Source organism: Dipodomys spectabilis, unplaced genomic scaffold (assembly GCF_019054845.1).
Source record: "Dipodomys spectabilis isolate Male_0828 unplaced genomic scaffold, ASM1905484v1 ptg000001l, whole genome shotgun sequence".
In the NCBI taxonomy this organism is placed as follows: Eukaryota; Metazoa; Chordata; class Mammalia; order Rodentia; family Heteromyidae; genus Dipodomys; species Dipodomys spectabilis.
In genome coordinates, this window is record NW_024870678.1 from 28,008,355 (window position 1) to 28,034,420 (window position 26,066).

General features: G+C 40.5%; 2 protein-coding genes across 2 annotated transcripts in view; both read left to right on the top strand.

Annotated features, from left to right (window-relative positions):
• Positions 1 to 11,755: 11,755 nt before the first annotated feature.
• On the top strand, positions 11,756 to 24,767 carry Ltv1 (LTV1 ribosome biogenesis factor). The gene is made up of 11 exons (XM_042700946.1): positions 11,756 to 11,910; positions 12,759 to 12,890; positions 14,064 to 14,234; positions 17,799 to 17,886; positions 19,813 to 19,954; positions 20,311 to 20,572; positions 22,251 to 22,378; positions 23,354 to 23,493; positions 23,796 to 23,848; positions 24,029 to 24,229; positions 24,368 to 24,767. Exons 1-11 carry the CDS (start codon positions 11,908 to 11,910, stop codon positions 24,476 to 24,478), a joined length of 1,431 nt encoding a protein of 476 aa, XP_042556880.1. The 5' UTR covers positions 11,756 to 11,907; the 3' UTR covers positions 24,479 to 24,767.
• Positions 24,768 to 25,461: 694 nt separating this feature from the next.
• Zc2hc1b (zinc finger C2HC-type containing 1B) overlaps positions 25,462 to 26,066 on the top strand; it is a 40,279-nt gene continuing 39,674 nt past the window's right edge. The window contains exon 1 of the mRNA XM_042676316.1: positions 25,462 to 25,489. Within this exon, the coding sequence (XP_042532250.1) occupies positions 25,462 to 25,489 (28 nt within the window). The remainder of the gene's footprint in view (positions 25,490 to 26,066) is intronic.

The following is a 26,066-nucleotide window of genomic DNA, read 5'->3' on the forward strand; positions in this document are numbered from 1 at the left end:
TGATTTTTGTGGTACAGAAATGCCCCCATGCATGGCAAACATTTAATATCCCAGGCCCCTGTGACTGACCATCAGCAGCATCCCCAGTCATTGTGAAAACCAAACCTAAAAGCCTTCCTCCTTGTTCAAATGACCGCCATTGGAGGGTAGTACCCCTCTACCGGAGTACCAACTGCTGCCATTTGAGAAAATGCAGGAAAAAGTGCCACTTCCCAAGCCTTGTGTCACCTCCTTGCTTTTTCTCAGACCACCATCACTTTTCCAAGTCTTCTGCCAGCATGCAGTTTTCACTGAGCAGTCCTGGCAATTATAGGGGGCATTAGGTGTAGTGACTCACCCTTGGCCTGTGTATACTTAAAGGAGAGATTTTCTACATGACGCAGTTGGGTGTTTTGTGTGTTTTGTTTACTTCAGAACTACCCTATTGGTCATAGTCCTTGTCAATCATCAGGGTTATTGCAAGAGTTAAACCATAGTGACTCATAATAATGCACCTAAAACAATTCAATGCTCTTGGAAGTCACCCCATAATGTTATATTGCCCCCCACACACTCCTCCCAGTTTCAAAGAATTTTGTATTTATCTTTCTAATGAAGGACTTAATTCACATACACAGATTTGAATTCTCCTGTATAAATACAGTCCTGTGGTTCCACCCTTTTGAAGATGTATGAATTCTGTATTATGTTGGAAATGTGGATAAACTGTGGGCTCGTTCATATTCGTGTCGCAGAGTTGGTCACACACAAAGCAAGATGAGTTGACCCAGGTGAAGCAAGGTTAAACTGTGCTAAAAACACAGAGGCGTGCTTTCTCTGTCTCTCTTTGTCACTGAAACGGATTGATCAATGCACCTTCAATTCTTGTAAGGTGAATGGAATTAAGTTAGCCACTGTAATTGTGTGAAATATTAAAATCCTAAAAAGGAAAACCTCAAGGCAGAGCAACGTAGAGTTAATAAAGATGGTCAAATCGTAAACTTACAGATGGTGCTTTAAAATTCTTAAGCTTTTTTAACAGCAGTATTTTTTTTAACGAGAATAAATTGAAACGAGTCAACGAGGCAGAATGCCACTCTACCCTCCACCCTCAGGTCCATTTTATGGTATATTAAAATGCCAATAAGAATATTTGTGCCACTTGCCAGTCTGAGGGCTTCTCCCTTGCTGGGTGCTTTTGTGATTGGACTTATCTTTACATTTGTAGAGCATCTCCACAATGAGAAGTTGCTACTGCATTACTAGCTACTATTTGGAAAAAAAATCAGTGAAATGAGGGTCAAACCACTTTCCTCACTTCAAAGATAAGCACTCGTGTTTTTTGTTTTGTTTTGAGTATTTTTTCCATGTGGCTTTGAAATGGGCCAATGTGTTCAAACATTCTATACCAATTTCACAAGTTAAATACTTACTAAAACTTCAAGCTAGGCTTTTTTTTCTACGTAAGAGTGGTTTTTAAAATAATAGACACTTGGCATTTTTCTGTTATTTCACATTTTGGTTAAAGTAATTAAAATGGTTTCACTGTGAGCATTATCAAATTAACTTAATGATTCCTGCTTCCCAGTGAGTGAGTGAGTCCTGCAGCTGACACAGTAGAAGATCTGTGTGTGTAAATAACTGGAACTATACACTGATTAACCTGACACTTTTTCTTTATGTTGTCCTTAATCTGTACTGTATTATAGTATGTACGTATAAATATCTACCAGTAAACACACGTATGTATATGTATTCCACTATTGTAACCTGAAAGAAAGACTATGTATTATCTTTTTTATTTCATATTGGTGTTTGTGTTATTTAAGAAGCAAACTCGTGCTCTATCTAGTGGTATAATATAATAGGATACTTTGCTGTGCACAATTCCAAGTGCCTTAGAACATTGTTTAGCTTTCCTAAGTACATATAAATGCATATATATGTGTATAAAATTGGGAAAAGTTACCTCAATAAAATATTTGAGAAAACCCCAGTTGTAATGTGTTCCAATGTGTATTCTATTCAGATAGTGCTTAATCCTTTTGAATTGAAAGTTCAGAGTCTACCAGGCATCTGTGAAAGAATTCAGAAATTTTCTTTAAAGCAACAGGGGTTTTTTTTGGTTTTGGTTTTTGGTTTTGGTTTTTGTTTTTTGGTCAGTCATGGGACTTGAACTCAGAACCTGGGTTCTGTCCTTGAGCTCTTAGCTTAAGGCTACTGCTCTACCACTTTGAGCCACAGTGCCACTTCCAGTTTTCTGGTGGTAATTGGAGATGAGTTTCATGGGCTTTGTTACTCATTCTCAGAAATAAGGGTGACCCAAGGGTAGAGCAAAGCATAGGGAGAGGGGATGATGAATCTAAGAGGGATAGATGATTTTGGACACACAATGGAAAGGATCCAATTTTGAACATAGTTACATTGATTTTACTTGCCTTCTTCTGGACTGTCCACATGTAGACAGATGGACTGTAGTCTGAGTGGATATTGGTTTGAAGACCCAGGGAACAGTCTGGACCAGAGGATTAGGATGTATGTAGGTCAGTGGTAGAACACTGCCTAGAAAGCACAAAGTCCTGGGTTTAATAGAGTGCCAGAGATCTCTGCAAAAAGAAAAAAAAAGAAATCTGGGTTTCAAAGAGGAAATTAGTCCTAAGTAAAGATCCAGAAACACAACAAATCAAAGAAAGGCTGAATAGATGGGATTGCATTAAGCTGAAGACCTTTACATGACAAAGGACATAGTAGGACAAATAGAAAGCCCACAGATTGGGAAAAAACCTTTACTAGATGCACATCAGGGCCTCATATCTAAAATATACTTAGAGCCCAAAAAAATTAAGCCCCCCCAAAACAAATCCTCAAAGAAACAACAACCCCATCAATAAAATGGGCTAAAGACAAAAAGAGACTTCTCTGAATAAGAAATAAGAATGGCCAATAGACACATGGAGCAATGTTCTTCAACATCTCTGGCCATAAAAGAAATGCAAATAAAAACAACATGAAGATTCTACCTCATCCCAGTTAGAATGGCCATTATCAAGAAAACTATCAATAACATGCTGGCGGGGATGTGGCCAAAAGGGAATCCTACTACATTGTTGGTAGGAATGTAAACTGGTTCAACCACTCTGGAAAGCAATATGGGGATTTCTCAAAAGACTAAACAGAGCAATCCCATTCCTGGGCATTTACCCAAATGACCACAAACCAGCCTACACTAATGCCATCAGTTCATTGCAAAATTGTTTACCATAGCTAAGATATGGAGCCAATCCAGATGCCCCTCAGTAGATGAATGGCTCAAGAAAATGTGGCATATATACACAATGGAATTCTATGCTTCCATCAGAAATGCTGAATGGCATTGCCCCATTCATAAGGAAATTGAAATACTTGGAACAATTATATTTAGTAAAGTAAACCAGACCCAAAGAAACACAGGCTGCATGGTTTCCCTCATTTGTAATAATTAGGATCTGTCTATATATCCACAAGTTAATCCAATGGATAGAAAAAAATAATTACATTTGGACATGATTAATTAAACAGCACTCTAAACATTCTCACACAGAACAAAGGAGGATATTCTTAGGAGAGGAGCACAATGGCTCAATGGCAATATGCATATGACCATCTGAAATGATGCTTATTGAAATGAACTCCAAGGGATGGAAACAAGAGGTCTTTTTATTGCACTGTTTTCAGTTATTTCTTCTTTCTTTTACCTTTGGCTTACTCTCTGTTGTGACTGTTTTTTTATTTCTGTACCCTTTGTCTTATATATGTTTCTCTTATTTGGGGAAGGGAAGGGGAATCACAGAAACAGTGGGACAAAGAGTGAACCAATTCAACAGTGATACTCACTAGACACTATGTTTGAAACAAACTTTACAACTTGGGGGGGAGGGGAACCGGATTGGAGAGGAGTGGAAGAAAATGAGGGAAGGGGTAACACTGTTCAAAAACATGTACTCATTACTTATATAACTGTAACCTTTCTGTACATCACCTTTACTATAAAATTTAAATTATTTTTAAAAAACAGGAAGTTGAAAATCGTCAGCACCTGCAATGGTAGCTGTAGAAATGGATAACTCTCTCCTCCCAAAAACTGTAGCTTAAGACCATGAAAAAATTGCTATAATATAAAGTTAATGAACTATTTTCATATTGCCTAACTTTGTCTCTGAGACTATAACATCTGAAATTGTTTACACATCAGCTGAGTGGCTTCCAATATTTGTTTTTAATTTAACCAGGATTTTCCTGGGCAGATTAATTTTAAATAAGATGGAATAACATTCAGGAGATTAAATTATACAGCAAAAATATATTTGAAAATTCTTTATATTGGACCAATACTAAATTCACATATGCTATTCAGTAAACTTCACACAGTCTATTTTTACTTCATGGTTGGAATAGATGCCTGATTCTTTCATTTGGCTCAGAACCAGAATTGTTCCAATTTTTTTTTCAGATTATGGAAGATCTGTATATACATAATGAGACATCCTAGAGATGAGACCCAAGTCCACACAAGAAATTTATTTATGTTTCATATGTATATTTTACACATAGCCTGAAGGTAATTTATACTATATTTTTAGCACATCTGTGTTTTGACAGCTACTTGTCTCATGAACTCAGGTGTGGAATTTCCACCTGTGACTTAATATAATCTTACCTTTATGGTATAAGAATTGTACTCAGCCCAGTGAGCAGCACAAGGAGCAGTTGTGGTACACTTCAGGACCTGAATTCCTATGGGAAGTATGTAAATGTCTCATGTACCCAGGTCTGCTCATTGATGTTCATTGATAGGCAGAGACACCATCTTCCTCAAGCACAATGCCAGTAAACCTACTCTTTGATTTGCTGAAGTTCATAAATTAAATGCATGCATGATGCAACTACCCCATAATTTTGTTGTTGTTGTTGTGGGGCTTCAACTTAGGGGCTGGGCACTGTGATCTACCACTTTGAACCACAGCTCCACTTCCAGTTTTTCAGTGGTTAATTGTGGACTTTTCTACCTGGGATGGCTTTGAACTATGATCCTCAGATCTCAGCCTCCTCAGTAGCTAGAAATACAGGTGTGAGCCACCAGCGCCTGGCCCCATTTTTTTTAATTTTCCTGTTTCAATAATTCGTTACTCAAAGTAAAATAGATTAAATTATTAATGACATGTATTCCCTAAAGCTAAGGTGAATGCAACTGCAAACTACTGAAGGAAACTTAAATTCAAATGGCAAAAGACCAGTGAAGAAAATTCAGATGAACATTACCAAGTTTATCCACCAATCAAATATGCATTTTAGATTGAGTCAGTAAACAGAAAACCAAAATAATAAAAAGACACTATGTGATTATAAAGAAGTCACGCATAGGGGTACTTGCCTATTGTAGTCCCAGCAACTCAGGTGGCTGAGACAGGAGGAGCTGGTAAGGCTAGAAGTTCAAACCCAGCCGGTGCAACAGCATGAGACCTCCCATTCCCCATCCCCAGACAGACAGGATAAGTGCATACAAAATTACTAGAAGCAAGGGAGTAGAATGAAAGATTTGCTTGAGTACCAGTACCTGCATCAGTGGTACTCACTAGACACTATGTTGAAAATGGACTATACACTTTGTGGGTGCGTATGCAGGGGGGGGGGGGGAGGGGACTGGGAAACAGCCAGGGAAGGGGTGACATTGTCCAAACAGAAATGTACCCTTTACCTGACTTATGTAACTGTAACCCCTCTGTACATCGCCTTTATAATAACAACTTTAAAAATTAAAACTTCTGGAAACCAACCATGGACTCTGAAGAATCTGGAAAGTATGGCAAGCAAAAGGATAAGATCCAGGGAAGTGAAAAAGTTGGTTTAGTATGCAAGTGAACAGAACTCCATTACGTGCATTTCATCTGATGCAAGGCTCATGACCCTGACATATCCCAGATGCTGAAGGCCCTTGTTTTGAGCTGCCATCCCACGCACCATGCATTTAGGGGAATTACTACATTTAGCTATAAAGAGGCTAATAACTCACAGTCACCAAACATTTACTAAAAGTCAGGGCAAGTCCAAACATTTCACACACATTTCCCCATTTAACCCAGCAGCAACCCTACGGGGTATTAATAATAATAATAATGTCACTCCCATTTTTACATCGAGGGGAGTACACTGCAGCTCACTTTCCACCAAGTTACATGATAAGAATGCGGCAAAAGATCAAAACTAATTACAACTAGTATAACATGTGCTCTACTGCTAGTCCTTTAGGGAACTGTTGGTGTTTCCATGGGGGCCATGTGGCACACCTTTCCCATTATGATGTTAGGATGGTCAGGCACTGGTGGCTCACGCCTGTAAACCCAGCTACTCAGAAGGCTGAGATCTGAGGATGGCGGTTCAAAGCCAGCCTGCAGGAAAGTCTATAAGATTCTTATCTCCAATTAACTACCTGAAAACTGGAAGTAGTGCTGTGGTGGAGTGGTAGAGTGCTAGCTTTGAACTGAAGAGCTGAGGAACAGCGCCCAGGCCCAGAGTACAAGCCCCATGACCGACAGCCAAAAATAAAAAATAAAAAGATGTTAGGATGGCCGCCACCAGTGGCTCATGCCTGTAATCCTAGCTACACAGGACATAGAGATCTGATGGTCCCAGTCCAAACCAGCCCTGGCAGGAAAGTCTGTGTAACATCTCCAATTAACCACCAGAAAACCAGAAGTGGTGCTGTGGTTCAAAGTGGTAGAGTACTAGCCTTGAGCACAAGGGGACAGGGACAGCACCCAGGTCCAGAGTTCAAGCCCCACAAGGGACAAAAAAAAATGTTAGGATGAAAAGAGATAGTGAAGGAAGGAATGACACTGTCCATAAAGAGCAACGCACTTCTGAAATGGTAACAACTCTTTGCAACACCTTAATAGCTCTCTCTCTAAATATATATATACATACATACATACATATTTTTTTTTGTTGGTCATGGGGCCTGAACTCTGGGCCTGGGTGCTGTCCCTCAGCTCTTCAGCTCAAGGCTAGCGCTCTACCACTTGAGCCACAGTGCCACTTATGGTTTTTTTCTTTTTGCTTATGTGGTGCTGAGGAATTGAACCCATGGCCTCAGGCATGCAAGGCAAGCGCTCTACCACCAAGCCACCTTCCCAGCCCTTTTTTTTTTTAAAAAAAATAAAATAAAATAAAAGTTTTAAAAAAAAAGATGGTAGGAGAGCACTGCCGCCGCACATCTTGGAGCTATTTTTAACTCTGTGTTGTAGAAGGCTGACAGTAATGCAAATAACTTTTGTCTTCTAGACAGATAAAATCTGTTCAGTGGCGGGCCCACAGACTTCTCTTCCCCTCTGTGGAAGAAGCTGAAAATGACTTCTCAATATTCCTACTCTGTAGGTATTTCTGCTCTTTAGATCAATCTTGGAACGAATTGTAACATCTTTACCTACTGCCTTGTTGATTGTGCATAAGTAGATTCTTTAGCATGTGTTTATTTTATACAGATGTGAGTCATAACTTTGCCATTTAAAAATTATCATCTAACAACATTGAAGTGGATTATGTGAGTTTCTAATTTGTACCCTCTTTGTATTTAAGTATCCTTCCTTCTCATACACAGCATAGGTAATTCAATCAGCCCTCCAAATCTAGGAACTTTATATTTAGGGGAATCAACCAATGAAAAATAATTTTTTTCAAAACACTTTGACAGTACTGGATATATATTTTTTTCCTATATGCTTATGTTGTATTAGGTGTTTACATGGTATTAAGTATTATGAGTCAGCTACAGATGATTTAAAATGCCTGCAATGATACGCACAGGTTGTATTACACCATTTTGTGTGAAGGAATGAATGGAGCATCCATGGGAGCTACTGGCATCAGCTCCTGGCAGACAGAGAAGGGCATGAGCGTGTCACACCCTCAATACCAACACACCAAACTCTCCTGTAATCCTCTTCCTGCTCCTCCAGGATAATTGCTATTGCATAGTCTCCAGGTATTTTCTCTACTTGCACTGTTGTGTTTCAGTGTAAATTGCTTTTCATTTTCTAATAATTTTTAACAAAAATTGCCATCTTCCAGAATATTCTGAAGTTTCTTTTTCTTTTGGCCAGTGTTAATCTGCCTCTTTGACAGATTCACAGTAGCCCATTGTATGGGTTCATATTTTTTTCAATTAATTCCTTACTAATGGGTTTTTTTCAGTTGTTTTTTTCTTTATTACAAGCAGTGCTACTGTGCGTGTCCTGGTACATCCATCTGGAGGCATTTTTCTCTTTTTATAAATTAAGAACCTTCGTAAACACTATTAATACTGCCAGGCATATAATTTATAACTCCTAAGGTTTCTGCTTCAAAGTCTATTTAGTTTGGCTATCCCAAGCAATTTTTCTACTTCTTTGTGTACATTGGTTTCCTGGTGTTCAGGAATCTTTGAGTGTTGCTGATGGAAAGTAGTTTTCTAAGTAGGAAAACCACTGAATGGGATGTAAATGGAGATAATATGATAAACACAATTTCAGTGGCTGAGTTAATTTCACATGGTTAAAAAAATACACACAACTTTTCCAAGCCCACACAAAGCCAGAAATTTTGCTTAATCACTTTAAATGAGATACCAATAGTTATAGCATAGTACTAAGAAAACATTTGGATTTAATGCCATTACTAGACTACTTCTATGACAATTGTCGTTAATGGTAGGAAATAATAATCTCTGTATTAAAACAACATCTGAAACACCATCTGAGATGATGAGCTCATCTCATGTACTAGTACTCGGTGATGGAGATTTTTAAAAAATATAACTAAGAGAACAACCAAATTTTTGTTTTTGTTGGTTGTGGGGCTTGAACTCTGGGCTTGGGTACTGTTCCTCAGCTCTTCAGCTCAAGGCTAGTGCTCTACCACTTGAGCCACAGAGCCACTTCCAGCTTCTTCTGTTTATGTGGTGCTGAGGAATCAAACCCAGGGCCTCTTGCATGGGAAGCAAGCACTCTACCACTGAGCCACCTTCCCAGCCCCAGTGTACAACCAAATTTTTACCTTAGTTCCATTCTGGCTTCAAATTGTACAGCCTTTGCACCCAAAGACAAAAGTTACTTAACTATTTTTTTCCTAATCTCAAATTTTTACAAGAAAAAAATTAATGACAAAAGATAATAGCATATCGATTTCAATCCTGTTATAAGAATTTTTTAGTAAATACTCATAAAGTGCTTTGAACAGAGCAATTTGGGAGGAGTAGTTGCTAAGATCATTGCTAGTGAAAATAAGGATTTACATTTTTTTTTGTAAGTGAGTAGTGTAACCACAGGCTACAATGTGAATATTTGGAATGGGTTCCAGTTTTGGAAAGTATGGGAAATGTTTGTACAGGCAGAGAAGATAGATCCCCACCCCACCCCCATCTTTTTTTTTTTTTGGTCTCCTGACAAAAACAGAGTACCTTGACTGCTCTGTGACCTGGCCAGCTGTGAGCTCTGTTTCCCTACAGGCTTGAACCCAAACTGGGGCCTTGAACATTCCCAGGCACTGGTAAAATTGTGTAGGTTCTTGGTGAAACACTGAAAGATCAAAATATGTATGCTGAACACATAGACACTAGCCCTGGCCCTGAGCCAGATTTCTTAAGCCTTCAGATATTTTCCACAATCCATTCTCTTTCTTGTGAATATATTGAGTAAAATCTCTCTTCTCACAGTCTACTGAAGCACTCTGAAAGTAAATTCTCAAGAAATGCTTTGAACTAATCACTCTAGTGTTCCATGCTTCTTGTTTTTTGAATTCCAGCAGACCCCTTCTCAGGCTTGTTTGGGACAAATTCCTTTCAAGAACACCCTTGCTATTCTTTTAGGGACAACTCTTCAGCCATATATCCAGGTGATTAAGACCTGGGCAGGGAAAGGAAAAGCCTTTAGATGGGCAGGAGAGAGCCCATCTCTCTCAGGGGCACTGGAAAACTACAATTTAACATGGCTGAGTCATGATTAGCCAAATAAAAAGATATAACATTAAACTGATGTTTGAAGACCAGATGATATAAAGTCTTGGTCACCATGCAAAAGTGGGCGATAGCGGGAAGTGAATTGACTAGCATGTTAAAAATAGTAATATAATAAAGAAGTAAAGTGATACACTTGGATATTTAGAAGGTATCATCCACAGAATGTGCTGATTGCCTGTCTCTGAGAGGCAAACCCAACTAGCTGGATATGTATTTCTAGCCTCTTCCACTGACTCTGCTAACTTGCACAAGTACGTTTAATTCTCTGGGCATTAGATTCATAAGATTGGGTATATTGAATATTGGATTACTATTGTTGAATGTACTTTATGGGACATAATAAATATAAAATACTTAGCATAGTGAGTTTAATGTTCATATTAAGCAAATATGTAAAGCAAGCATAATATTACTCAAAAACAACCGCCATGACAAAGTTAGGGGCATGGTTAGGTGTCCAGGCTATAGTCAAGTACCTTCGCCTTAAATCTCCAAATAATTTTGAGCAAATCACTTAGCCTTTTTTACCTTGTTTTTAGTATTTGTAAGAGGAAGAAAATAGCACCTCTCTCTCTGTTTTTCGTTTTTGTTTTTTTGGTCGGTCATGGGGCTTGAATTCTGGGACTGGGCACTGCTCTCAGCTCTTCAGCTCAAGGCTAGCGCTCAACCACTTAAGCCACAGCGCCACTTCCACTCTCTCTCAGTTTTGTGGTAAGGGAGAGATGAGATAATTCAAGTAAAGTGCCAAAACAAGAATTCATTTACGTATTTATTGTCTGCACCATGCACTAGATACACAAACCAAATGAATTGAAATGAACAAATCCTGTCCCCATGGATCTTATTTCCATGAAACAAATAATAGCGAACTTCTGGCAAATGAAGTACTCTATATTTTTGCGATACAAAGCAAGAAAGCACTGTGACACATTTCATGTTCCAAACTTAAATCATTTCTATCATCTTTGTTAGGACCCACAGTTCTGCTAACGAAGTTTGGTTTTTATCACTCTTTTTTGCCCAAGCTATGAGAGGGCTCCTGCACCTTGCTAGGTATCTTCCTAGGAAGGTCTGTCTACAGTCTACTTGCTTATATCAAGATAAACTACTTGGGAGAATAATTTGGGAGTCCATTAGTGTCCGTTTTATAAAATATGCAAAAATAGATTAAAGACGCATACACACACACACACATATATATATATTTAACTTCAAGTTATTAGTCAAGTCTCAGGGACTGTATTAAGAAAAGGATGGAGGAAGATCATTAACTGCAAAGACACTAAATAAAAGTCTGAAGCAGTCCACAACCCTAGGCGTATGCCTCTGTTGCTAAGCAACTGGCTCCGCCCCTGCCCGGAAGCGAGGGAACCACAAACCTTGGTGACCTGTGCCGACCTGCCTGCTGCATACCTGGATAGGGTGTTTTGTTGTTGTTATCTTGTTTTCACAGTTGGAAATAGACAAGGGGTATTGGTGAACAGGAATGCTAGACTAGAGGTCACTGTGAAAGAAGTTCGCTCACAGTAAAAACTCCCTTCTGCACGGCCACTCCCAGCCCTGGTTAAGGGATTGTGGCCCCAACAAGCACCGCCCACCACGGTGAGGGGGCGTGTCCAGACGAGGGGGGGCGTGGAGCCGCCTGGGCACGCCCCCAGGTGGCTCTCGCGATCCTTGAGACGGCGTGTGCTGACGCAACTTCCGGCTGCGACCTACCGGCTCCTCGGTGATTGGCCTGGTGTCACGGGCTGCAGCGTGACGTGCTGCCGGGCCGTGTGGTCGCACGTGAGCGGAGGCCTGAGGACGCGATTTGGAGCCGGGCCTTGGCCTCCGCGGCGGTTTTGGGGGTGTTCTTGAGACTCCCCGGCTCTTGTTGAGGGTGATCGCCGCGCAGATACGGCATGGTGAGCAAACGTTGGTGGTCTCGGCGGCGGAGCGCCGCGGTCGGGCCGAGGCCGCACGCGGGCCGGGAAGGCCGGTGGCTGGGGCCGGCTGGGTTTGGCTGGGAAACCTGCCTGTGGGTACAGTGCCCCGAACAGTCGCCCCATCCCGGCCGCACTTCACTAGGGCGGTGGCTGGAAGCGGTGGCCTGCGTCCCTTTGACCCCGCTGGCTGTGGCCCTGCGCGGGATCGAATCGCTGCAGACCTAGGCCGGCCCACCCAGTTCCAGTAGGAGTTTCTGGTTGTTTTAGACGTGAGTCAGTTTATTTATTATAGGATTAGAGCACTTAAAATTGAGTGGTCGAATAAGACTATTTAGAAAGGGATGATGGTAAATGGTATTAAAACATTAGATGGTTTTGACTGGTCGGTAAGATGAAATGTTACCCTTTTTGGAACTCTCTAGTCTGGGATGTCCCTGGTTCCTGAGCCGTCTGTTGGAATCCTGCATTGAGCACCCAGTCCAAAGAAACCAGGCGTCTGACACCGCCATGGTTCGTCTTTCCCTAACATCAGTGTCTCATTGATTTGCTTGCTAAGAGCAGGGACTTCTGATTTTTCTCACTGTTGTACTCTCTGCTTTCACAACAAAGCCTAGCACAGAGATAGTGTAAGTGCCAACCAGTATTTGTTACGGAAGGTAAGTATGAATGCTGTAAAATACAGCTACAGTTGCCAGCCCTAGAAATGGAGATGTGAAAAATCTGCTCACATTTCACATGACTTACTTAAAAATGCATGTGAAGACTACTGTGTTGGGATTGGGTGTTTCATGGCTCTCTTTAATTCTTCTTTTTCTCTTCCTTTCAAGCCTCACAGGAAGAAAAAGCCCTTTATAGAGAAGAAGAAGGCTGTGTCTTTTCACTTGGTACACCGGAGCCAACGAGATCCCTTAGCAGCAGATGAGTCTGCACCCCAAAGGGTTCTGTTGCCTACCCAGAAAGTAGGTTCTTCCAGTAGGTGGACTGTTAATTTTGTTTTGTTGTATTGAGGATCATGGCTGGGAAGTGGTCCACCACTGAACTATACCCTCAGTCTCTATTCGTAGTTTTTAGTGCATTGTTAGCCCACTGTTACTCTCAAGTAATGGGTCTTCTTAGACGTGATCTGTGATTATTTTCAGACTTACATGCTGATTTCAGACTTATGTGCTATACCGCATATATTAGTTTGGACTAGAAGGATAGAAAAATCTCCATTTGGGATGTTTAAATGAACAAAGCTTGATAGAGCAGTTGTCAATATTCACTAAACTACCAGTTACAATGCTGCATGATGTTATGTAAGGGACAGCGCTTACTCTACCTTTGCTTTCCCTGGGATCCTTCCATTTCAATGTCTTCACAAGGCTTCATTTTGCCTTCTGGTGTCACTTAGTTCATCAAATATGAGACATCTGAGCTCCACAGATTAGCTCTGGAAGATGCCAGGAAGCCTGGAAGAGGTTGTTAGAGTGTAGAGGGTAAAGTTAGCCTTGGCAGAAAAGTCCATGAGAATTGATCTCTAACCAGCAAAAAGCCAGAATTGGAGCTGTGGCTCAAGTGGTAGCACACCAAGTTTGATTTTTTTAAAAAAAAAAAGCAAGAGTTTGAGGCCCTGAGTTTAAACCTTAGACTATCACCCAAAAGTTTAAAAAAATATTTTTTTCTTACAAATTCAAGAAATAATACTTTTCAAAGTTGTCAAATCTTTTAGCTTTTTAAATACATAATAAAGCAAGTGTGTTTGTGTTGCTTAGATTGAAGCATTACACAGAAATATCTAGTAGTTATTGTTTGTATTTTTGCTATGGTGGTGGTTTTTGGGTTTTGGTGGGGGTTTTTGTTTGTTTTTTTTAGATAAGGGCATGCTATATCACCCAGGTAGGTCCTGAACTCAGAGGCTTTAGTAATCTACCTCAGCTCCCAAAGAAATAGGATTCTAGACATGTGTCACTGCATCTAGCTTGTTTTTATTTCATTTTAATTTTGTGTTTAGAAGCTGTTTTATGAGTTAGTCTAGGACTTGTGCCTCGTTCCTATTAGCCAGTGTTCATATGCTGGAAGTTGTGCTCATGTAAGTTTCCTGAGACTTAGCCCCAGGAGAGGTAGTAATCCCATTCTGTTTATTATCTAAGGTAAATGAAGAAGAAAGGCGAGCAGAACAGAGGAAATACGGAGTGTTCTTTGATGATGATTATGACTACCTGCAGCACCTGAAGGAACCATCTGGGCCCTCAGAACTAATTCCCAGTGCCTTTGGTACATACAGCAGCAGAGATGAGAAAGAAGAAACGTTAGTCATTCCAGTAAGTCTTCTCAGCAATTCAGTGTGAAAGAGTGAATGAGGGCATGGGTATAGAAACTACTGGCTCATGTTTTAAGTCAGAATAATTGGGATTAGAAGTATGTCGCTATGAAGAATACAGCTGGCGTGTATGTGCCCTGTGTGTGCCTATGTTTACCACCATCAGGAGGAGATAGCAGGCCACATCTTCTCTAGTGGTGGGTGTCAACAGTAGCAGCATTTTGACAGGATCAGAACTTTTGATTGATATACATACTTAAGGGAGGCAGAGTTTTCAAGAAAAGCAGCTGACATTCTGTATGGTAGAATCTACTTCCTGATCCTAAACTGTTCTAAGATAGAACCTCACCACTGAGCAATGCTTAAGTCTTTACTGCTTGTGTAAAGGTGCAGGCTAACCATAAGAATACAGCAAAAATAGATTGTAACCCAGTGCCCATCGCTCCTCTCAACAAAAGTGCAGTGTATTTTACTACTTTTAAATACAAATAAGAGAACATATTTATATGAAAGTAGTGCTACTCAAGGAAGATCATTTCCCACCCCCCATTTATGTTAAGGATAGTTACTGTATGCCTCACTTTTATTTTTTTTTAAATAGGAGAGAGTTCTGATTTGAGGGAAGGGACCACAGGGTCTTTGCACCTCCTACGGCTCTCCTTTTTTTTTTTTTTTTTTTCTGCTTATGTGGTGCTGAGGAATTGAACCCAGGGCTTCATGCATGTGAGGCAAGCACTTTTACCACTAAGCCAACTTCCCAACCATGCCTCACTTACTTTTAATATAAAGTAAATATTCTGTGGAGAATTGGGTTTGGTCAATGCTAGGTGTTGAACCCGAGACCTTGTGCATACTAGGTAAGCACTATGCCACTGAGCTACATCCTTAAGTGGGAAGGTTTTGTACCTCCTGGCACTTAAAAACACACGCATTGAGATTATATAAAGGTGAAATGATGAAAAGGGCACCAGTTTCCCTCTGCTGCTTTTTTCCTAATCCTGTCCTTGCCTAAGCATTTTCTTTCCTTAAGGAAGGTGTGATCATAGCTCTTGCAGTTCATGTTGAAAGAGAAGAGTAGGAGGTTAGGTTTCTGGTTATTTCCCCCAAAGAAACAGGTATAACTACAGCCTCCGTTTATGAGCTCCTACCATCAAACCTCATGGTAGAGTCAGCTTCTCTAGTCCTTTCTTCCTCTAGACTCTATCAGCATTAGGATTAGGGTATTTTTTGGTTCACTTCCTTCTCTACCCCACTGAGGGAGGACAGGGGCCTACTGGCTCAATAGCTTTACCTTTCCTAGGGAGAAAAGTTTTATAAAGTACTAAGATTTGTCTGGCTGAATTGTACTGACCAGGACAAGACTAGCATAGCATTTTGGTTTTTAACAGAACAAGGCTATTCCATGGACAATTTAGTTAGTTTAAAAGAACAAGTGGATTCAATTTTTAAAGCAAAAGTATTATTGATTTTTTTTTTTTTTTTTGTCGGTCGTGGGGCTTGAACTCTCGGCTTGGGCGCTAACCCTGCGCTCTTCAGCTCAAGGCGAGTGCTCTACCACTTGAGCCACAGCACCACTTCTGGTTTTTTTAGTGGTTTATTGGAGATAAGAGTCTCACAGACTTTTCTGCCCGGACTGGCTTTGAACTGTGATCCTCAGATCTCAGCCTCTTCAGTAGCTAAGATTACAGGCATGAACCACCCGCACCCGACAGTATTACTGATTTTTTATAGTCTGTGCAAAATGTGAATTAGTTCCATGTACTCCTTTTAGGGAAGCAATTCTGAATAAACTGTAGGAACAAAATGTAAGGCAGTGTAGAAAGCAACATAGAGATGAGGGTGCTTGAGAATGCACTGGTTTTCACAGAAGCAAGGGGGTGGCTGCGGTAGGCAGTGGGTAGGCACACGGAAGTTGGGAACTACTGCAACACTCCTCTAAAGAGAAAATAATTACTCTCTAAACTACCATTTATACTGTCTAAACTGCCATTTCAAGGCTTGAAAAATTCTCCCACAGGTACGTGTATAAAGTGCAAGCTGGTCCCCTCCCCACCTTTTACCCTCAGAATTTCAAGATAACCAGAGTACCATGAAAAATTCATATGCATTTTTAACTTACTTTGAGAGTAGTAAAGTATTACATGAAGAATCCATGTCAGTAGTAAGAATTGTCCATGGCTTAAAGCTTTAGTGTCATCCCCACCCAAGTTTCTGCGTCATTTCCAGACACAATAGCATACAGAAGCAGGAGAATACAAACGATGGAATATTTTTTAACCAGGTGATGTGTATTTGTCATAGTTTTAAGGAATAACTAGTGTAATACACAAAAGCCTACTAAGATGTACACTTGAAATAGTGGATTATATACTATGAAAATTACATCTCAGTAAAGCTCTTTAAAAACAGAGTCTACAGTGGAAAAAATTTTCACCCATGTTTATACCACTGAGAATCTCATTTTGGAAGCATGGACAGCTTGCTGTGTGCACTGCAGCTATGAGACATTGCTCGTGGTCCTTAGAGGTGTCCAGCTTGGAGCACTCTTGTCAATGAGCTAGTGAGAGCCTCCATTCCAGCAGCCTGCCTACTACTGGACTGTAGGCAGGGGAAGTGCACAGAGACTTAACATATACTGTTACCCTCACACTACTGGCTGGTTGAGGAAGGAAATTAAAGATGAAGGACCAATTGGGAATATAGGCTAGCACATGTTTAAGTAGCTTGCATGGGTTTGAATCCCAGAAACTCTTAAGGACCAGTCTGTATATGGTACTATTTACCTATTTTGACAGTGACAAGAAGTGAAATATTACCGGGCTTAGGATTAAATGGCATAGTGTGATGGGACACATTGTGGGACAGTTCGTAGGACAGTCACTTGGGGATGGGGATGGAATACACATTTGTGATGTATAATGGCACCCAGAGGTGACAGAATGTAGTTGTAATGGTTTTCTGGGACTGCTGTAACAACAGGCATGCAAAACAGCACGCATTATTCTCACAAAGTTTAGAGGTCAGAAGTCTGAAATCAAGATACTGGCAGAGCCATTCCCCATTCCCATTTGGAGAGCTTAGGAAGATTATCAGTTGTGGCAGCCATAGCTCCTGGAGCTTCTGGACAATTTGTCCTCAGAGTTCTTTGGCTTGACATATCACTCCAGTCTTCCTGCATCTTCATCCCTCATTTTCCTTATCTGTCTTCACGTGGCCAGTGAAGTGGGGTTCACACACTTGAATCTGACTTCATCTGGCCTAATTGCATCTCTAAAGACATGGGATGTTTTCTTTTACTAATAACCCCAGATAACCTGTTAATCCATGAATGCGTAACTCCATTCGTGTCAGTAAAGCTCTTATCAACTGGTTTCATGTCTTAATATCTTTTAATGAGGAGTAAATTTCTACATGACTCAGAGAGGACAAACTAACGGGCCTGATTCCAGATATGGTCACAGTGTGAAGGGCAGGATTAACATGAATTTTGAGAGGATACTTTTTGACTCCATATAAGAATTGATAGTTTCTAAGTAAATCTAATAGTTGTGATTTCTTTTTCAAGAGCACTGGGATTAAGTTGCCTTCATCAGTGTTTGCATCAGAGTTTGAGGAAGATGTTGGATTGCTAAATAAAGCGGCTCCAGTTTCAGGTGTGTTTAAATTCTTCAACTTTTCCAGAAGATAAATTTTTACATAAGGGGATGGAATGATATAGAATTTTATCCTCCCTGATAAAGAGTTGAATCTGTTGAGATGTGTTGGAATTCAGATTACAGATCCTGAGGCCAGGATGGATGTGGTCAGCAGATTTTTGGACATGCTATCAGAAGCATAGGTCTTTAGAGATCATATTTGGAGAGGAATGTGGGAAAACTGTTTGTGTGGCTCTCATAGAAGAATGTTAACATTCACCAAACCTCTTACAAAGATAATAGTGGTATTAAGCGTTCATTACAGATAGTAGTGTGATTTTAAACAGTAACCTGTGGTTTTATACATTTTTTCAGTACCAACATTGTAATTTAGAAGAAACACTGAAGTCCACAGAAGAAAATGTTTGGTGTTTTCAGAGCTACATTAATTATTGGCTAACACAATAGCATTGCCGCATAGCACTCTTTATTAATTTATACTACTGAGTTGCCACTGTGTGGCAGTGTCATGCGTGTTAGACCATAATAAAGCATAGTCCCTGACCTCAAGGAATTTATGTCTGTAGAAAAAGTAGTAAGTGGGCACTAAATGCTGGTAGATGGGCACCAGACCCAGCCTCAAAGAGTTGAGCAAGACTTCCAAGAAGGTGGTGTCTAAGTTTGTCCTTCTCTTCTTTGTGGTGCTGGGAATGGGACCCTGGGTCTCACATGTGCTCGGCAAGTGTTGTATCTCTGAGGTGTAGCCCAAGGAGGGAGAGAGGAGTGGGAAAAGTGGTCCAGATAGAAGACTGTAGAAAAGCAAAGAACATGAATATCAAAAACTGCACCAATTTCAGATTGCCAGAACGGTAAGGGTTAAGGAGGACATTGGACTGGAGAGTGGCGCACTGGGTAGAAGATGGTATTGGAATCTGCTCCAGATTAAGTTGGTTCTTGGACGGTTTTCTTGGGGGGGAAAAGTCAAAGCTTTTCTTGAACTCATTATTTTTGAAAGAATATAACTGAATGGTCAGGTACAGTGTCTCATGCCGCCTGTAATCCAAGCCACTTGGGAGGAGGCATAGTAATTAGAGGCCAGTCCAGGCAAAAATTGAGATGTACTTATCAACCAGTCAGCTTAGGCATGTCAGTATGTGCCTGTAAGCTGTATGTTAGGAGGATTGTGGTCCATGACCAGCCCTGCCAAAGACTAAAGACCCTTTCTAAAAACATAAAGAAAAAAAAAAATCTTGAGGTATGACTCAATTAGTGGAGTGCTTGCCTAGCAACAAGTCCCTGAGTTAAAATCTCAGTATTGCCATCCTCCCCTTAAAAATAAAAAAAGAAAGCCAAAGGAGGAGGTTTTAATTTATTAAAATCTCACAATAGAAAGACTGAACATAATCATATACAACCATTTGAGTTACTTGAGTTAGATTCTTACTGGTGAAAGTTTTTGAATTTTGCTCAATAAAAAGAAGTTTACTATTGTAGATCTGTATTGGAAGAGGTTTTAATGGAAAAAACAAAAACTTTCTTTTCCCATTCTTCCCAGCTAAGCTAAACTTAGTTATTGGCTTAAGCTGTGTAATCCAGGTTGGTTTTTTGTTGTTATTGTTGTTTTGTCAGTCATGGCGCCTGAACTTTGGGCCTGGGCGCTGTCCTTCAGCTCTTCAGCTCAAGATTAGCACTCTATCACTTGAGCCACAGCACCACTTCCGGCCTTTTCTGCTTATGTGGTGCTGAGGAACTGGACCCAGGGCCTCATGCATGCAAGACAAGTGCTGAGATTGCAGGCAAGTGCCCTTACACTGGCTGACCTTAAGTTTTAGTCATTGTTTTATCCTTACTACACAATAGAATGTGGCTCTCCCAAATCTAGTAAAGTGAATGGCTCTTGCTTTCTTCCTTGGGAGATTTTGTTCAATTTTGTCTTCCTTTTAGGTCCTCGACTGGATTTGGATCCTGACATTATCGCAGCTCTTGATGATGATTTTGACTTTGATGACCCAGATAATCTGCTTGAGGATGACTTCATTCTTCAGGCCAATAAGCCCACCGGAGAGGACACGAGAACAGATACACTGTATGTGGTTGTGTCAGCAGAGATAAGATCGCTGCTGCTTCTTCAGGGGCTGGAGGGGATGAGAGACAGCCATCCTGTGGTGGGAAGAGATCTTTAAGAGCATCTAATCTGACACTTTGGTTTTTTTGAGCAGAAACCATAAAAGTGTGAGACATGCTGCTAGGTGAAGCCGAAGTTCAAGAGCACAATTGCCACTTCATTGCTAGTCTTCCTTGCCAGTAGAGTCAAGAGGCATCTCAGTTCCTGCTTGCCCTCGAGCCCTTCCAAAATGGCATCCAGTTTTATGTGTGTAGAGTTCTGTCTTCTACTGTCTTGACCCTGTTGTTTTGACACGTCATGTGATTCTTTGTCCTTAGGAAGTCTGAGGACGAAGATGGCTGTGAGTGGGAAGATGTGGATGAGGAGGAGGAAGAAGGAAGTGGCAGTGGTGACTGTGGCTCTGCAGGCCCAATGTCAGATGAAGATGACATGTCTGCCCCTGGGACCCCGTGTGGAGTCAGCGAGCGGCATTTGTTCTGGAACGAGGAAACAAAAAGTCGCTTCACAGACTATTCTATGACCTCCTCAGTCATGAGGAGAAACGAGCAGCTGACTCTGCACGACGAGAGGTTTGAAAAGGTGAGGCCCCGAATGATGTTGTAATGTCTTTTTTTTAAGTGAGAGGTTGAACCCAGAAGCCTCTTCTTTTTCTTAAAACCCATGCTAGATTTAATTCGGGAAGAAATGTGTATAGCTTCAGAGGGCTGGTGATCATTCTGATTTTCTATTTTCCTAGGCATTGGCCTGAGCACAACACAAATACCACGTCTTTCAATGACTTGTGTTTCGAGTTTTCAGGCATAATTAATATTAATGAACAGAAGTGAAATGGAGTATAAGATGCTTTAAAAGCCTGAATTGTAATATACTAGATTTGGCTCTCCTGTGACAGCCCGGCTGCAGGGTGTGCAGACCCGTCCCACAGCCTGTTTGTGCAGATTGCTGTCCACCTGTCCTGTCCTGTCCTGTAGCACTTACCGCCTCCTGACGTCTCTAATATGCTTATTATGTATGTTCTATACAAGTTTGTCTCGGATTAGAATGTGAGTTCCCCAAGGGCAAGGATTCTTGTGTGATTTGCTCACTGGTATGTGAGCAAGCCCCAAAGTAGTCTCTGGCAAATAGTAGGAGTTCACGTTGTTCAGTAAATGTGAGCCAGCGAAGGAATGACTTCCTTCAGGATCAACCCAATACACAAGTTCTAACTTTGCTATGTTCTCACAAGTGTAAATTTCCCTGTCAAGAGAGCCCAGCTGTTGTGAGCAGCCACTGAGCGGGAGATACATCACACCCACTGTTCTTCCACAGAGCCTGACCATGTTAGCAGCATTTCAGTAATGTCATAGACATTGACTGAGCAATAACAAAATCTATAGAGTAATAGGCTGTATTCCATTCCACAATCTTTTGGTCTTACATAGTCAAGGAATTTGGAAGAATCGTTAATGCTGTAAGATAAAAGAACTCTGACTACATTATTCTCCCCAGTTTTTTTTGTTTTTTTTTTTTCATGTTAAATGAACCTTGTTTTCAGTCTTAAGTGTGAATCTAAATGTACTGGCATAAGCCAGCTGCCACTGGCTCATTTCTGTAATCTTAGCTACTCAGGAGACCAATATCTAGAGGGTTGTGGTTCAAAGCCTGCCCAGGCAGAAAAATCGAAAAGACTGTATCTCCAAAATAACCAGCAGAATCTGGAAGCACGGCTCAATGGCAAAGTGCCAGCTGAGCAAGCAAGAAAGCTGGTGCCCTCAGTCCAAATCCTGTTGCTGGTTAAACAAGTTAATTGGTTAGTTAACTTACTAATTGTTAAAGAAATACTAGCCTAAAATGTTTTCAGTGCCTCTTTTGTTATGGTGCTACATCCCTTCCCTTCCTTCCTTCTATCCTTCCTTCCTATTTTTTGTGGTAGTTGGGGTTGAACTGAGGGCCTTGTACTTCTTGTACTTGATAGACAGGCAGCTACCACTTGAGTTCCACCCCCCAGCCCTCTTTGCTTTAGGTAGGATCTCACTTTTTTCCCCTTGACCAGCCTCGAGTTTGATGTTTCTGTTGATATTTCCTATATGGTTAGGGTGACATGAGGGTGCTGCTTCACATACAGCTTTTGGTTGAGATTGGGTATGAGCCACCACTTGAGGCACTGCTAATATTGTAACAGTGGTTATGATCTTATAATAATGCTTAAAAATTACATAGGAAAAAAGTTAACGAAAAAGTAATATTGAAATATTGTTTCATGATGTCTCTTTTTAAGTTTTATGAACAATATGATGATGTTGAAATTGGAGCTCTGGATAATGCTGAATTGGAAGGTTCCATTCAGGTCGACAGCAACCGCTTGCGGGAAGTTTTGAATGACTACTTTAAAGAGAAGGCAGAGAAGTATGGCGACTTTTCTTTCCCTCGTTCTGCTGCAGTTTTCTGTCCCCAAATGATATCTGTAGGTGCACAACTGAATTATGGGAAATGGTCCACCTCCTTAGAATCCATTGTTAAGGAAATAATGTTTTCAGTAATCTTGGGTTTGCACTCTCGTATGTTGGGCCTATATTAAGAGTTTTGAAGCTAAATGTGATGGTAGTAACATAGAGGGAACCACTCTCTCTCGTCTATCATTTATTTGCAGATGTTGTGGTAGTATGACAGAATGGGAGGTAGGAAAACACACTGGCATTGGAGAATATCATGGCGCTTGTAGCTTCTGGCTGGATAATTACTTCAACTTACACATTTTCATTTCATTGTTGAAATAGCTGGGCATTCTGAGAAACAGATGTGGTAACAATGAAGAGCTTTTCTTTCCAGTTGGATTAGCAGAATTGACTTAGCAAGTTATTTGTGAATCAGCATCTGCATCAAAGTGACTTCTCTGAGAAGCTGATGAGCTGTTTAGATCTAAGCAGGTCAGATGCTGGGTGATCACTATGCTGGGAAGATCCCACGGCAAGAAAGGAGTTACAAACTTTAAATCTATGTCTGTTGTTTGAAGAGATGGATGGGTAATGATTTCCCAGGCTTGTAAAAAGCCTCTTTTCCATGGGAAATTCCCATGTTTGTTTAGTATATAAAATAAGTCATGCAACTGTACAGATAGTTCTCACCTACTTTTCAAAGCAGAGTGAATGTTCAAAACCAATTGGAAGGGCAAAGTAAGGCTGGACCTAGTCAAGTTTATCAAGCACAGGAATGTGGTTTTAGAAATCGCTGCTGTTCCCATAGCTGTTCTCATCAACCTATACTAATGGGTGTGTTTTCTCTCTGTCTCTGTCTCTCTGCCCCTCTCTCTCTCTCTCTCTCTCTCTCTCTCTCTCTCTCTCTCTCACCCACCTTTTTTTCTTTTTTTAACTCAACCAAAAGTTGTGTTAAATTGAATACCCTTGAACCCTTTGAGGATCAAGACCTGCCACTGAATGAGCTCCATGAGTCTGAGGAGGAAGAGCTCATTACTGTAGTTCTGGAAGAAGCCAAAGAGAAGTGGGACTGCGAGTCCATTTGCAGTGAGTCCCTGTTCTCCATCCCCCTCCCGCCTCAGGACCAGCTAATCTGAAGGGTTTAACAATCTGAAGGGTTTAGCGTACACTTCAAAGAAGTGCCTGTATTTCAGTAGAAACTAAGCTTTTATGGGATTTATGGAGAAGATTTTATTCCTAGAACTAAGTTGTAAACAATTTTAAAAGACTCCCAGGAGAGATCCTAGTGTTGTTTTTGTACTATAGAAACTCTAAGGCCAGGAAGGTGATAATGCTTTGCTGAAAGTATTCATAATTGATACAGATCTCTCTCTCTTTCCTTTTAAAAGGTACATACTCTAATTTATACAATCATCCACAGCTTATCAAGTATGAACCAAAGGTAAGTCCTAGTGTCCTGAGGTTTTTTTGAATATCTAGTACAGAAAGTGGAGTTAGAAATATTCTCACAGTTTTATTCCTTTGGGCTGGTGCTATTAAGGAAAAGTATGCACCATAATGGTGTTAGTGATCTGTTAGTGAGAAATGGAAATAACACTGGTACATTTCCTTTCTGTTTCAGCCCAGGAAAATCCACCTTTCTTCTAAGACTGGAATACCTCTCAATGTCCTACCTAAGAAAGGACTTACAGCAAAGCAGGTTGAACAAATGCAGATGATTAATGGCAGTGACCTGCCTAAGGTGTCAGCACAACCACGGTCTAAAAATGAAAGCAAAGAAGATAAAAAAGCAAGAAAGCAAGCTATAAAAGAGGAACGCAAGGTAAAATACATTTTCCAGATGTGAAATTTGCAAAGCGCCCGTGGACGGGAGGTTTCTGGGAGTTTGTTTTGTGGCCTTTTGTGGAAGTAGTCTATCCATTTGAAGATTTATATTATAATGGGGAATCTTCTCATGCAGGAACGACGAGTGGAAAAAAAAGCTAACAAGTTAGCATTCAAGCTGGAGAAAAGAAGGCAGGAAAAGGAGCTGCTGAACTTGAAGAAGAATGTTGAGGGTCTAAAGCTATAGCTAATGGAAAGTTCAGAATAAGCCACCTTCGCCATCTGGGGCCTCTCCTGTTCAATAATCACCCAGGGTCTTCAGAGACACAAAGCTATTTGCTTTACCATTTGTGCTGGCAAATATGAGGAGAAAAATACAATATTTGTATTATTTTTGTACCAGCAAGTTTCCCGTCAGCTGTCTTGTAAATATTGTAATGTTTTAAATTTAATATTATAAGCTTAGATTTCCTCTGAAATAAATGACTTCATGGATGTGAAATGTTTGGATAAATTAAAGGCAAACATAACTTGAATGGATTGGTGTGTTCATTTATTTGTATGGTTGTCATAGTTGTTTGCTGCAGATGTTCTCAAATATTTCTTTGAAACCTCTCCACGCCTTTTCAGGAATTACATGGTTTAATTTGCTGTATGTAGGAAAGTGGCCTGGTTAAGCTCAATTCTGAAATGCTGACTTTATGCTCTCAGTGGTGAGAAGAGTTCTCCTGAGAACATACCACTGGTAGGGATCTTGTTTTCCCCTCTGGATACAAAGGGACCATTTCAGAAGGATGTAAATCTGAATGTTAAAGTTGTTAGGATTCACATTTCCTGTTATGTTACTGAGTGCTTTGGGGATTTAAGAACAGTGATATTAGGAAACAATAGTTGAAGTAATCAAGAAAACTTGGCTTTAATGAATCCCTTAGCTCAATATCAAGAATACTTTCTTCAGTTTAAATTAAAAAGTTTATCTTCTCGCATTATTTAATGCCTGGAACTGTCTGACTTGATTAAAATACATAGTTGAAATTTTTGCCTGTTTTTTAACATCTGTAAACTGTTTCAATGTTTAGGTAATGACACCATCATAATTATTAATTATTTGGTAAACTGTGACTCTTTGGAAGCTAGTGGCACTGAGGACACCTGTCCATTTGTGCCTGAATTGGTGTCACCTGGACTAAACTAAAACTGGGAACAATGTTGGCCTGAATGAGGAACAGAATGATTGGGGCAGAATCATTTTGGTCTGGTGAGCTGCAATTGATACCTAAGTTATTAGAAGTGTCTTCTCTGTAAATCAATTGATACCTAAGTTATTAGAAGTGTCTTCTCTGTAAATCAGTTGATTATGACTTTCCAAAGCTGGTAGGCATAACTTGCCCTACTAAGTGTTACCACTTTAAATTTTTGGGATTTTTTTTTTTTAAGCGAGAGTAGTACTTAATGTTCTACCACTATTGATTTAGGACGGCTTGGAGCTCAGTGCTCATGGCTCATGCCCGTATTCCCAATGACTTGGTAGCTGAGGATGGGAGGATCTCAGTTGAAGGCAGAAAAGCTCATAAGACCCCTTTTCGGCTGATAGCTGGGTGCAGTGGCTTATGTCTGGCCATCCTCAGGCTATGAGAGTGATTCAGAGGATCAAGGTTATAGACCTTGATCTGCGTAGGCAAAAAGTACAGAAGACTTCATAGAAGAAAGCTGGGTGTGATGGCGTGAATGCCTGTGATCACAGCCAACAGGAAGCCTACAGTAGACATGTACCTACACACAATCCTAAGCTAAAAATGACCAATTTAAAACAGGGCTGGGCCTGTGGCTCAGGT